Here is a 13,889-nt window from a genome sequence, read left to right on the forward strand (position 1 = left end):
GGCCTCGAGGAATGGAAGGCCTTTATTTGACTCCCTCTGAGGTGACGTGATGGCCCCAGGGTTAGCGCTTCGCTTGGCCACATGGAATGTTCATGGCCTGGGGGACAAAATTAAAAGGGAACTAGTGTTGCAATATGTTGAGCGACAGGAGCTTGATTTGGTGTTGCTGCAGGAGACGAACCTGGTCGGGAACTCCTGTGGAGCTCTGAATAGGAAGGGCTACAATATGATTGTACATTCTGGCTTCACCTCCGGCTCACGGGGGTGGGGGGGTGGTGGGGATTCTCCTTCGTAAGGGTTGTCCGTACATCTTGCACAAAACCTGGACAGACACTCAGGGCAGATATGCCGCGGCCTCGGGTACCTGGGAAGGACGGACAATCAACGTAATGGCTATATATGCCCCCCCTTGGCTACAGGGTTTGGCATTGCGCGATGTGGGGTCCCTGCTATTGAAGCTTCCGTTGGGTGTGTTAGTGCTGGGGGGAGACTTTAATCTCACCATTAATGGGTCTGTGGACCGTCTCCCGCCCCGGGGGGATCCGCTGAGGGGCCCGTCTTTATCTGAGTTTGCTAACGCTTTAGGGGTGGTGGACATATGGAGGTGGTTTAACCCATTGCACACACGGTACACGTTCCAATCAGGGGTACACTGTAGCCAATCTAGGGTCGATAACATATTCACGCATGCCCAGGACATTCATCTATTTATTGGGTCGGGCTGCCTGGCACGCGAGATCTCCGATCGTTCCCCGGTTTGGGCTTCGCTGAGTGCTCCGCGGACGGGGCGAATGGGAACCATCACTATTCAACCATGGGCGCTTAAGATTCCACATATTAAGGATGCTCTCTGCAAGGATACGGAATACTATTTTACTGAAAACGTGGGCTCGATTGCCTCAGCAGTGATGGTATGGGGGGGCGTTCGGGGCAGTCATCAAGGGCAGGGCACTGTCCCTTATGGTGGGCCATAGGACCGAGCGCTGGAAGAGGGTATCTGAACTAGAATTGGAGATCTCGGATCTAGAGGAGGCGAAGGCGCGTGATCCAAACCCCCACACTCCTACACAACCTTATGCTTAAAAGGCTGGACTACAGGCAGCTAGTCCAGGAGAACGCCACGGCACAGGCCCTGGCCTCCCGGCATAGGATTTATGAACAGGGCGAGAGGACAGGCAAACTATTGGCATGGTTGGAGCACCGGGAACGAGCCACTAGATGGGTGCATACTATAGCGAACTCGGAGGGTGCACGCCTCACTGATCCTCAACAGATAGCGGACGCTTTCGCGTTTCACTATGAGCAGGTCTATACTAGTACCCCAACGTCTCAAGCCCCATGGTCGGCTGAACTCTTGGCCACTATTGAGGTGACGACTATATCTCCAGAGGGAAGGGAGGCCCTAGAGGCGGCGGTCACGGTGACAGAGATCCAAAAAGCTATCCAAGATGTCCGGTCGGCAGGGCAATGGGCCCCAATGGGCTTCCCATTGAGCTTTTTAAGCCCATGACGACGGTGCTGGCTCCCCATCTCTTGACTCTCAATACTGAGTGCTTTAAGTCAGGCCGACTCCCAGCGGAAATATGTACGGCGGCTATTGTGGTTATCCACAAACCGCATAAACCAGTGGAAGATCGCAAATAGTACCGCTCCATATCTCTCTTGACGGTCGAGGCTAAGATCCTGGCCAAGCTCCTGGCCAATCAACTCCTCCCCTATATCACAGACCTTGTCCACTCGGACCAGTCAGGGTTTTGGCCAGGGAGATATACGGCCCGGAATCTGCAGCGTGTACATGGAGTTCTCGGACGGATTCCCACACTTGATTGAGGAGGAGGCGATTCTGCTTTCGCTCGACGCCACTACGGCGTTTGACACCATAGAATTGGACTTTATCTTTGCCGTGTTGGCCCGAATGGGATTCGGACCTAAGCTGATTCGTTGGATTAGACTTCTCTACACGCAAGCCACGGCACATGTGGTTGTTAATAATCATCGCTCGGCCTACTTTCCCTTACACCGTGGCACGAGACAGGGTTGTACCCTGTCCCCACTACTCTTTGCCCTAGTTCTTGAACCCCTGGCGGTGTGGGTCAGGGAAGATCCGGGGATACGGGGGTTTCGATGGACGCCGTGCCATGAAGACCGCATCTCGCTTTATGTGGATGACATGCTTTTGTATTTGGCTTCCCTGGGACGATCGCTGTGGAGGGTACTTCACATTTTCCACATCTTTGGAGCCCATTCGGGCTATTGTATAAACTGGTCCAAGTCCCAGATGTATGCGCTGTGGGGCAGGCCACCAGCCAGTCCCAGGGGCTATGATATTCCGGTGGCTCTACGCGTCTTTCGCTATTTGGGTATTTTTGTCACCCCGGATGCTGATCTCTGTTTTTTTTTTTTAGCAGAACCTACTTGGGCCCCTGCGGCGGTTCAAATCTGACGTCGCCCATTGGCGTTCTCTCCCTCTTACCCTCCTGGGACTTGCGTCCCTGTTTAAAATGCTAGCGCTCCCGCGGTTCCTATATGTGCTACAGAACACCCCCAGCCCTATCCCTGAGTCATATTTCTCTCAAATAGACGGTGCACTTGGTGGCCTATTGTGGGAAGACCACGGATCGCCATGACCAAGCTCACTATGGGCTGGTATGACTGGGGTATCGGGCATCCGGACCTGCATCTTTACTATCAGGCATCACAATTAGTAGCTGTTAACAGGTGGGTCTTCGGCCCCCACGATGATCCTAACTTTAGAACAGACCGCTGGCTCATGGGGAGAGGCGGGCACAACAGAGCACTGTACACTAACCCTCGCACACTTCAACTGATTGGCCCCACCGCTCGCACGGTCGAGACGTGGCATACAGTCACCAAACGACTGGGCTGGCATAAGCGGCTGACAAAGGCAACACCATTATGGGAACCTGACATACTGGGACAACTCAGTAAATGCCCAGGGTTCGACAAATGGGACACCATTGGGATATCGACGTTTGGGGACATCTGGGGGAAGAAAAAACTAGCCACGTTTGAGGAGCTTCAGGCGAGGTACCAGCTGACCCAAACAGAGACTTTCAGATACTTACAGATTAGCCATGCCATATCGACTGCTCTGCCGAATGACGTCCCCCTTCCTGATTCCTCCCCCCTGGAGGATCGGTTGTTACTGGATCCCATGGATCATAAAGCCATTTCACTTACGTACAGGAAACTGGTCAATAATCGGACGGACCCGATGCAAAAGCTGAGAGGGAGTTGGGAAAAAGATTTGGGTGTGATGGAGGACGAGGACTGGCGAGACGCCCTGGCGTCCCCTCGCGAGGTGGCCATTCGACAGCATATGCGACTCTTGCAACTTGAGGTTCTGCACAGTCTCTACCACACTTTTGTTGAAGATAGGTAGACGCCTGACCCGCTTTGTCTCCGGCATTGCAACCAAGTAGGCACTTTTTCCCACATAATATGGGAATGCCTGCACATTCAGAATTTCTGGGGGGGGGATAGTCCATCAGCTCAGGCGGGCCTGTGGTGGGTCTCTACAGCTATCTCCACAACTATGCTTGCTTAATATCTGGGAGACTACGGATCTCTCCTAGGCTGAACAAACTTGGGTGGTGATGGGATTCGCCATCGCGAAACGAAACCTTGCACAAAAATGGGGGGTTGGGGAGCTCCCACTACAGGGTGCCTGGGCAAGCGACATGGATGTCGCAATGATTGACGAAAGATCGGTTTTTAAAGGCCGTGGATGCCCCAGGAAATGGGACCATAAATGGGGGAAGTGGAATAAATACAGGGGGGACATCTGCATCTCTCCGACGGTGGAGTTGCGGAACGAATTGATGGCCCAACTGAAGGCGCAGGTGGGGGATACTCCTCTGAATCTTTGATACCAGGGTCCCTCTATGGCCCCTATCTTATCCTGTATTAAGCTTCATATTTCACTGTATTGTGCTATGTTCAACGCATATTAAGATGTGCCACTTTCCCAAGAAACTGTAGAGGTCGGTGTAACTTCTTGGCCTGGAAATGTACGACTGGGTGGGGGGGATTATTCAGTGCTATCTTTGAATGTCATGTGATGATACCAGCTTGTTTGTTGGAAAAATTAATAAAAAGTTTACCAAAAAAAAAAAAGTACTGGCCTAGTCAGCCTGATAGGCATTCCACCCGTTTGGTCTTTCAGGACACTTTAGTGTAAGCAGTTCACAGACCCTCCTCCAGGGAGAGATTGCATTGGTGTGTATTCTAAGGTAAGGAATCTGCAGCTGCAAGTCTCAGACTGACAAGCTACTTACCTTCTGTAATTACTTATCTGGTTGAGACTCTATCTAGCTGTAGGTTCCTTACGGACGCTCCCCATTCTGTGAACTGTATTGTAACATTGCAGAAATCCTTGGGGACCTTACCAACGGCAGCTCCTCCGTAATGGTGGCGGAGCGTCGCTCCAAAGCTCCGGGTCCGACAGCGAAAAATAAAATGATAATAAAACATAATCTTTTTATTTTCTACTGACTCACTGAGCCATGGATTATAAGGAGAGGCGGGGTTGGGCCATGGCAGGGAGGAGGAGTGATGGGTACTGTGAGTGCGAATGTCAGTTTGGCCGGCAGTCTTAGGACGGCCTAACCGACATGCGCATTTACATTTCTCCAACCCAGCTGTGTTGCACTTCCGGGTGTAGAAATGGCATAGGCTCCCAGTGCCGGAGCGAGCATCAGACCAGCCTGCTCAGGCCAATCCTGGCTCTTCTCTCATTCTTGGTATAACATGAGAGCAGCATCTGCATTGGGTGCGGAGCCTGTGCTTTGTGCCCCAGTGAATGCCGGGAGGAGAGGAACACCAAGGCGGCCAGCAGCGTCGGTGGCAGCGACCGGTATGTTGAAAAATAAAAGGTATTGTTCCCCTAACACCCCCCACAAAACCACCACTTTAGTTTTGCGACAGGCCACGCTAGACCTTACTTTGGTACACTGGTCATTTCAACTCAGTTTAGCTCCATTCTTCGTTTGGGGAAAAACAGCCATGAACTGAGGTCAGCGTGCTGAGTGGCATCTATAAATGCACTGCACACGTCCCTTCTGGTGCCGCCTACTTCACGCTTAGCCCAGCAACGCCACATACCAGGTGCAAGCTGATTGCTCAAAAAAATTCTAGATTCGGTCTGACACCTGGGGAATATTCGAAGGTAAGGACTCTGCGGCTAGATAGTCTCGACCACATAAGGCGTTACTTAAGATAAGTAGCTTGTTCATCAGGTTCTTCAATCCACGGCGTCCTCTGTAATCGTAGATTAGCTGTGCCGAATCATCTCTGATTTGAACAGCGACACTTTTTTCACTGTATCTTCCATCTATTATTATTATTATTTATTATTTATTGATTTCTAAAGCGCCTGGTGACCCGAAAGGCATCCCCGCGCTATAAATCATGTGGACCAGGAGAGGGGGAGGAGGGGATGGACTATTTGGGAAACAGGAAGGTTTTAAGTTTTTTTCGGAATAGAGCGTGACAGGATTCCAAACGTAGACTGCGTGGAAGAGAATTCCATCCTGTGGACGCTTTGACCGAGAAGCGGCGACCACCTGTGCGGGCCTTCTTGAATTTTGGAACAGTGGCCAGGTGTTCGGCGTCGGAGCGAAGGGATCTGGGGGCTTTGTAGGGGATGACCATATCTTTCAGAGCAGCCGGACCAACCCCGTTGATGAGCTTATGGGTGGTGCACAAGGCTTTGAACTCTACTCTCTGGCGAACGGGGAGCCAATGTAGGGCCTTAAGAGCCGGTTTGGCTGAAGCTCTGGGTGGAAGGTTCATAATGAGCCTGGCCGCCGCATTTTGGGTGCGTTGGAGTTTGGCCAGAGTGAATTCCGGTGCCCCAAGATAGATGGCGTTGCTGTAGTCGAGCCTGGCTAATATGAGCCCCTGGACCAGAAGTTTCCTGGATGAGAGGGGGAGAAGAGGGAGGATCTTGCGAACCGATCGCAAGAGACCCAAACAGGTGCCAGCTGTTTTGACAGCCTGGGTCCTCATGGTGAGGTCAGGTTCCAACCATACTCCTAGTGTTTTGATCTCTTTTTTTGGTGTTGGAATTTCACCGAAGGCGTCCGGCCATACTGATGGAGGGATGGACGTCCATTTATTGCCTAGGAGCATAATTTCAGTTTTTTCACCATTCAGCCTCAGGGAGGATTCACACATCCAGATGTGAATGTCCTGGAGACAGTTCAGCAGGCTGTCTGGGTGGTTATCCAGGTGGGACAAGGAAACGACGAGTTGAGTATCGTCAGCATAGTTTATTATTTTTATCCCGTACGGGGTCACGACATCTTCTAGCGGGGCCATGTATACATTAAACAGGGTGGGACTGAGCGATGATCCCTGGGGAACTCCGTTCTTAAGTGATAGTAAGTCTGAACGTGAGTTACCGTCCCACACCTGGAAGGAGCGGTCGGATAGGAAGGATTCAATCCATGCTAGTGCAGTTCCCACAATTCCTGCCCTGGCCAGGCGATGTAGAAGGACACGGTGGTCCACCGTGTCAAAGGCGGCACTGAGGTCCAGGAGGATCACTGCCACTGATCCTCCTGAATCCAGGATACACCTTGCCTCCTCGATGACGGAGAGGAGGGCAGTGTCCGTGCCATGGCCGGGCCGGAATCCTGTTTGGGATTGACGCAGAAGAGTGTTTGTCTCAAGAAATTGGGACAGTTGCGCATTCACTAGCTTCTCCGCAATTTTGCTGACACATGGGAGCAGCGAAATGGGTCTGTAGTTGGCCATGTCGTCCGGGTTAAGATGGGACTTTTTCAACAAGGCCCTGACAACCGCATTCTTCCAATTAGAGGGCACCGTTCCTTGGGAGAAAGAGATGTTGATAAGATCCCTGATGGTAGGGGCTATGTTGGTCGACACGGTTTTCAGGAATCTAATCTAGGCACTTTCTTCTCTGCCGTTTGCCTCTTTTGGCTCCCAACGTTAACATTACTGTGGTTCAAAGACCAAAATTCAGGTCTAGCTTGGTAACCTTTATGTATTACAATCTTTTTGCAGTAGTTGTGCACCAAAGTTTCTGCCATCCTTATAATGAAAATTCTATTTTCTCCATGATGTCTACTTTAGTGTCGCAAGACCTTTTTCTCTTCCCTCTCTGTGGCTTTGCAGCCCCTGTTTCAATGCTCATCAGAAATCTCATAATTTTCTATAATTTAAAATTGCCACATTGCCCCTGTGAACCCTGTTGATTGTCGACACGTGTCTACATGCACCCGCCCTCATTCATTCACCCTCTTCCAAACCTTAGGACATACCTTTTTTAAGCAAGTCTGCTTTCTCCCCTTGCTTTCAACAGACCGTATTGTGATTCAGTTTTCCCTTTCCGTTAATGCTCTGCCAAAAACCAAGGCTGACCAAAAATAGGGCACTAGGAATCGGATCCTTCCTGTGACCTAGCAGGCCACTTCTACTCCTCTGCCACTTGTGAAGACCAAAGAAAATCAGCAAACATAAATTAAGATCTTCACCACAACTCGCTTCAGAAAATAAGCAGAAGAAAAATCAAGATAACCAATACACCTGCAGAGCTACCCTCAAAGCCTGTTATCATTCAGTTAATGTTGCCAGGTCACCCCATTTACAGCAAACCATGTGAAATGTTTATGGCTGTAATAGTTCTTGTTTTGCTCTCAATATCAGAGAATGGCGTCAGCAATTTCACTCGTTTAGCTGGAAAAACTTGAAAATGCAAACTGCCTCATACACTTTGGCCGATACACACAATCGACCTTTGACGGCGAGATAGGCATGGCAGACTTGCGTCTTTACTATTGGGCATCGCAAATCCTGGTGTTGAATTACTGTGCGGGGTGTGCCAGGACACAGCCTTTAGTTTTGAGGTGGACCTCATGGGACAGAATAAATTCCTTGGTCCCCCCTCCCATAGGCACTCACCAAAGTAACGAGAATAGCTTTCTTGGCCTAGCGTTCAGGTGGATCTGCTGGAACCAAAAGATCACCCTGGAGACACCCCTGTGGCACAGCAGCTGGGTGGAACACTGTGTCCACCGGACAGAATTTAGAAAGTGGGACCTCATTGGGATAGCGATGGTGAGGAACACCTGGCAGGGTAACCACATGACGTTTTTTCAGGACCTCAAAACGGAGTTCCGGCTTCCATGATTACAGTTTTATAAGTATTTTCAGATTGGTTGTACCCTAACACAGCACCTGGGCCCCCTTTCTGAAGTACCGGACTACAGTCCACTGAAAGCCCGAATCCTCATGGGTCCTATGGGGAACGGGGCGATCTCCCAAATTATGAATAAATCATTGTTGATTAACGCCACCCCCACCACCCCACCCGAACTCTTCCTGGAGCAGAAAACCAGATGGGTGGGCTGGATAGGACCCCTAGACAACAGCAACTAGGGGATGTACGAATGGCACCCAGATCCCTTGTTTTTTTCAGTGAGACTTTGGCTCATAAAGTTTAATTACCTACATACTACCTACATTACACCCCGCTCGGGAGGGGGCAGACTTCCTCCATGTGCCTGTCCACTGATTGAGACCTACTGGAGGAGGATTTTTCCCCCACCCTGTTGCTCATTTTGGGGAGGCTTGTAGAACCCTCACCTAGGGTGGTGCTCCTGGTTACCTTGGAGCATGGGGGGGTGCTAGTGGAATCACATAATGGTGGTGATGAGAACAGTGATTGTGAAGAGGGACATTGCCAAAAAAATGGAAACTACTCGCCCCTCCCACCTATGAGGAATGGTGAACAGCTATGAACTGGTGTGCAAGACAGGAAGTCCCCGGGATGTCTCTGGAGGCTTTGGAAAATTTGGAGGAAGCGGTGGGATTATTATTGAAATGCTAATCATGTCGATTGAAGGGGAATGTTGGTTTTTTTTTTTGGTGATTATATCCAGCACTTGAGCACTGTGCATGTTGCCCAGTTCTAAAAATAAAAATAAAAAAAAGAGAATGAAAGTAAATTTAGATTATTAAAAAAAAGTGAAAACTACCTCACGTTTAATGCCACAGATTAGGAGTTCCAGTGATGGCGCGTCTTCCAATTCTACAATAGTTAACCTCCTTGATCCTTCTCAAAGACATCCCGGGAGCCCCTGTAGGCAGTGTATATTTAGGAAACGCAGAGGAGCCTATTGGAACACAAATGCGAGACCGTCATGTTCTCAATCACATTTGTTTTTAACGATGCACATCATATTTTACAGGCAAATAAAATAATAGTTTTATATTTGTTTCTGTTAAGAGTGCCTTTTTTGTAGATGTAGCATTTGACATAACACAATTACACATTGAAATTAAAGAGGATATATGTGGTTCATTGATGGAATCTGCAGTTAAGTACAGGATTCTTTTGTTTTTTTAATCCATGTCTCTCTAAAAACGCAAGCCTGGTGTGTTTATTTATACTTGGTTGTGCTAAACTAAATGCTTTCTTGCGCTTTGGCATGTATGTTTCTGCTGCTAAGGCCCTTATAGATGCTTTCATACGGGCCAGTCGGTGACACTAGATCAGTTTTATGAGTGATAGTCTATTTTGTGTTGAGATCTTTTCATGGTTTTAACACAGCTTCTTATCTCATTCTTGCAGGTCACCTTGAAAGCAAGTCTAGTGTAAAGCGTATCTTGGCAATCACCACAGTGTTATCTCTTGCATACTCGGTCACTCAGGTAAGTCTGTGCCTCCACTCTGCGGAATGTCCTCGCAGGACAGGACCAGCGGTAGAACTGTACAAATATTATTAATGTGCTTCATCTTTAAAGGGTCACTGGTATGTCTTTGTGCCCCAGCCATGCAGCCGCACAGGGCTTGGACTTTCAGTGCAACTGGACATACATTGACTGAATTAAAACAGAGCGGAACTGCCCCTCTCCGCCTCCCCTAATACTCCCTCCCATGCCCCCTCCATGGCCATGTTTAGCATTCAAAATATAGGCCAAAGCTGTAAGAAGACCATGAGCCTTCTGTGCATTTCAGCTAAATGTACCTGTGGTGAAACTGTTACTGTCACTGGGGCTAAGTATCACAGCTTCACTGACTTGCTGCTTACATTGAACTATAATGATTATTTTGGAAAAGGGCAGTCTCTGCTCCAGAAATCGATCTGCGACGTACTACCTCTAACCTTCTGGGACACGTATTTCCGTTGTATTGACTTGAGCTTGAAATTCTTGAATTATTGCCAATATCCATCTAATTCTCCTGGAAAACACCCCCACCCTAACAATTGGCGGTGCAGCCTGTCTGTCATCTGGGAGACCAAGCTCCACTGGCATCAGCGAAGGCCTCTGAAACCTGCTAAGCCGATGGGCTGCTCAGCAGCGCTGAGTTTGCAGTATGTACTGCCTCTCACTGGCTTCAGATGGGCCCAATGACTCCGGCCATCCACATGGCCAGCTTGCACTCTTAAAGCCTGATTCCTGGTTTCAGTCTTTCATTCCCTCCCTGCAGAGGAGCCAGTGTGTTTGACTGCAGGAAGCTCCTGTACTCTGGTTCCTCTGGTGACTTGGTTTTAGCGGCATCGTGACGTAGAAGAGTATCACCTCGTTACCCATCTGTCTGTCGTGTAAGCCCGCTTAGATCTCTGGTGCTCCACAATGTTGCCACAGTTTGACCTCTTGGCACAACCTTAAGTTTTCAGTCCTCTTAACTGACGATAACACAACCGGGCATTAAACAGAATATACCTGAAAAAGAGCTCAGAACCCCTTAAACCAATTAGAAAGAATTTAGGTGAGGGAATTAATGGTGAGGGAAGAGGAGTAGGCAGAGGAATAGACCATGGGAAGAGGTAACAAAACATTGCACTCTGTGATATTTAGAAAAATTATTCTCAAGTTTTCTCCTCTTAAATCGATAAGTGGGTAAATATGGAGGTCCAAGATCTAAACCCCCCCCCCCCCCCCCCCTCCAGTAAACCTTCCCTCTACCCTTCCGCCTCCAAAGGGATCAACACCTTGAACATCAAGGTGAATGCTGATGTTTCTTTGACCAAGCTAGTCAAGTTGGCCCCCAGTAGGTTTCTTTGAGCTGCACATGTTGTAGGCAAGCTTCTCTTTAGTAGTGATTTTATTTGAGAAATCATCAACTTTGTTGTAACCACAATAAGTCTGAGTCTGAAAAAGAATTCCCGTGTGTGTGCCTCTTATATTTGATGATTATATCAGTTGATTAATATCCTTTAGGTGTCAATTTGTTTAAATACACCTACTAATTAATTTTCTGAAATATATAACTAAATAGTTTGTTCCAAATAAAATCCCTTGTTGGCATTTTTACCTTTTCAATTTATCTGCCCAAGCCCTCAAGGGTATATTGGGTTTGCCCTTCATTTGCTCCAGAGATCTAAATCAGGCCCTGAGATTGCAGTTGTGCGATGTACAAATGAACTCCTTTGACCCTTTAGTACTTGTAAGAAGCATACATCAAAACTCAGCTTGAGACACTTTAGAATATCTCTTTCCTGTGTTTTAGGGGACTTTGGAAATCCTATATCCTGATGCCCACCTCTCCGCAGAAGATTTCAACATCTACGGCCATGGAGGGAGACACTTTTGGCTTGCAAGTTCCTGCTTCTTCTTCCTGGTAAGTACAGTTCTGGCCATATTCTCAATCTGACGCCCTAAAAAAGGATATTGGGTGGAATGCATAGGGGAGGCAGCTCTGCCCATGAAACAAAAATGTAAGTTTTTCAGACGAACTTGAATGTACTTGAGTCTTGGTTTGGATGCTTGTCAGCTGTCCCTATGGCAAATGAGTCTGAAATGACCTAAGTTGCTTTTGGTGGAACTTGAGACTGCTAAACTGCTCATCATGGACAAGCTCTCACTATTCTTTTTTTCTCTTTTGCTCCTCTGCAGGTATATTCTTTGGTCGTCATACTTCCAAAAACACCTGTGAAAGACCGGATTGCTCTTCCTTGTAAGTTACTAGCTGTTGTGTAGTTATGTGACCAGTCCGTTGATGCTGTCAATAAGGACACAATGAGTGGTCTGCATCATAGGGTCTTGGATAGAATCTTATGCCTCTCCTATCATCAGGACCCTGCTGGGCATGATGGGACAGCGCGGCCCTCAAGATTCTTAAAGGAGCAGCGGCAACACTTCACTGTCTGCCGTAGTTATTACTAACAGGCACTATTACTGCTTTGTTTTTTCTTTACTTCACTTTTCTTTGAGTGGTGTTTCAACAAAATGTACAATATATGTAGCAAAGTGGCAGAACAGAAAAAAGGCACGAATTTTGCCAACTTGTGCATGTTGTGCAAAAACAACAGGGTGATGAAAGGAATGCTTCTATTAATTTCAGCCACTGTTGATCACTCTGAGTCGCATTCAAGACCATAGTATTTCACCCACTGTGCCATTCAGGACATAGACCCACCTTATGAAAATCAGACTTGTTTCTATTCCAATAGGAGCAGGCCATCTTGACCTAGTTAGGTCCAATCAGAACTATAACTTGAGTGCTATGGCATAGTAATCACAGGACCCACGTTTGTGCATACCCGGTGCACTTATGGTGTGTACTGCAAAAACAACAGGTGATGAAAGGAATGCTTGAATTAATTTCAGACACTGGCGATCACTCTGGGCCGCATTCCAGACCATCATTTTAGCTGGGTCCAAACTGAGGTGGCATGGTGTGCATAATAAAAATGTACTGGGGTGTGACCGCGAGTAATTACCAGTGGCTGAGATTATTTCAAGAATTCATTCCATCCCTTTTTTCGTATACTTAAGTGTGACGCTCAAAGTGGGACAGGAATGCCCAGACATGGGGCCCTGTGCCCAAAGTGCCACTGGAACCAAGCCACCCCGACTGATGAGCCCTCATAAAGGCGGAACCAGTCTTAGGTTGCTTGTGTTCCAGTTCAGGGAGGACTTGCATGGTAGCTTGGGCTGGACTGTTCCCATTGGAGAAGGATCATGACTGATTTGCATATATCTGTGTCCAAACTGAGGTGGCATGGTGTGCAAAATAACAATGGATTGGGATGCGGCTCGAGGAATTGCCAGTGGCTGAGATGAATGCAAGCATTCCATCCACCACTTTTGTTGTATACTTTAGTTTTGTTTTTTTGAATACGTGTTCTGTTTATTGAATCATTTGAAAAACATTTTAGAATTCTTGAAAATTTCTGTTTCGGGATCTTTCACTTATTGATTGCTATTCTACCTTTTATGAATTCAGTTTTAAAATGCTGACGTAGATAGCAATGATTGCCAATTTTTATAAACTTCATAAGTTATCAGAACTTAGAAAGGTGTTGCCCTTGAATGTTAAGTGATGCTTATCCTTTTAGGAACCAATCACAAAAGGTTATAAAATTAATAAAGTTATTCCTAGCTTCTTTCTTTTTAGTTTATAAAAAAAAAAGCAACTGTTCGTTAATCTATGGACAATCGTAAATGTATCTATTGTAATAATGGTGAGGGGCGTAGCTGGTGTGGCGCAGTCAAAGCTGTCATTCCAAAGAAGCAGAGGAAGACTGGGCTTTCAGATCAGCCGTACTCCGAACGTACTATTATTGACGACATAGAAACTAAAAGATGCATCATAACCTATATAAACGAGGAATAGTCTGGAGATATTGCACCAAAATTACGTGTTTAGATGCACCCACTATGACCGATTGGACTTGAGGAATGGGCAGACGCTTGGCCCTCCTAATCCCCATTCATCAGCCGCCGACTGTCCCCACAACATGGCACAGAAAGATTGGGGGTAAGAGCAAGGCAGTCACATTCTGTAATAGTTAATGAGAACTTGCGGAAAATATGACTCCATAACCGCTTTACTTCCTGTAATGTAGATGCTTGACAGGCATTTGCCCTTGGATGTGGCTTTGGAGCACCTG

General features: G+C 47.6%; 1 protein-coding gene across 2 annotated transcripts in view; it reads left to right on the top strand.

Annotated features, from left to right (window-relative positions):
- Nucleotides 1-13,889, top strand: part of TPRA1 (transmembrane protein adipocyte associated 1) — a 130,792-nt gene that overhangs the window by 101,549 nt on the left and 15,354 nt on the right. For both annotated transcript variants that reach the window (XM_085624408.1, XM_085624409.1), the window contains exons 6-8: nt 9,620-9,699; nt 11,504-11,614; nt 11,890-11,950. In XM_085624408.1, coding sequence (XP_085480534.1) covers nt 9,620-9,699; nt 11,504-11,614; nt 11,890-11,950 — 252 coding nt within the window. The remainder of the gene's footprint in view (nt 1-9,619; nt 9,700-11,503; nt 11,615-11,889; nt 11,951-13,889) is intronic.

The sequence above is a fragment of the Triturus cristatus genome, chromosome 9, assembly GCF_964204655.1.
Source record: "Triturus cristatus chromosome 9, aTriCri1.1, whole genome shotgun sequence".
Classification (NCBI taxonomy): Eukaryota; Metazoa; Chordata; class Amphibia; order Caudata; family Salamandridae; genus Triturus; species Triturus cristatus.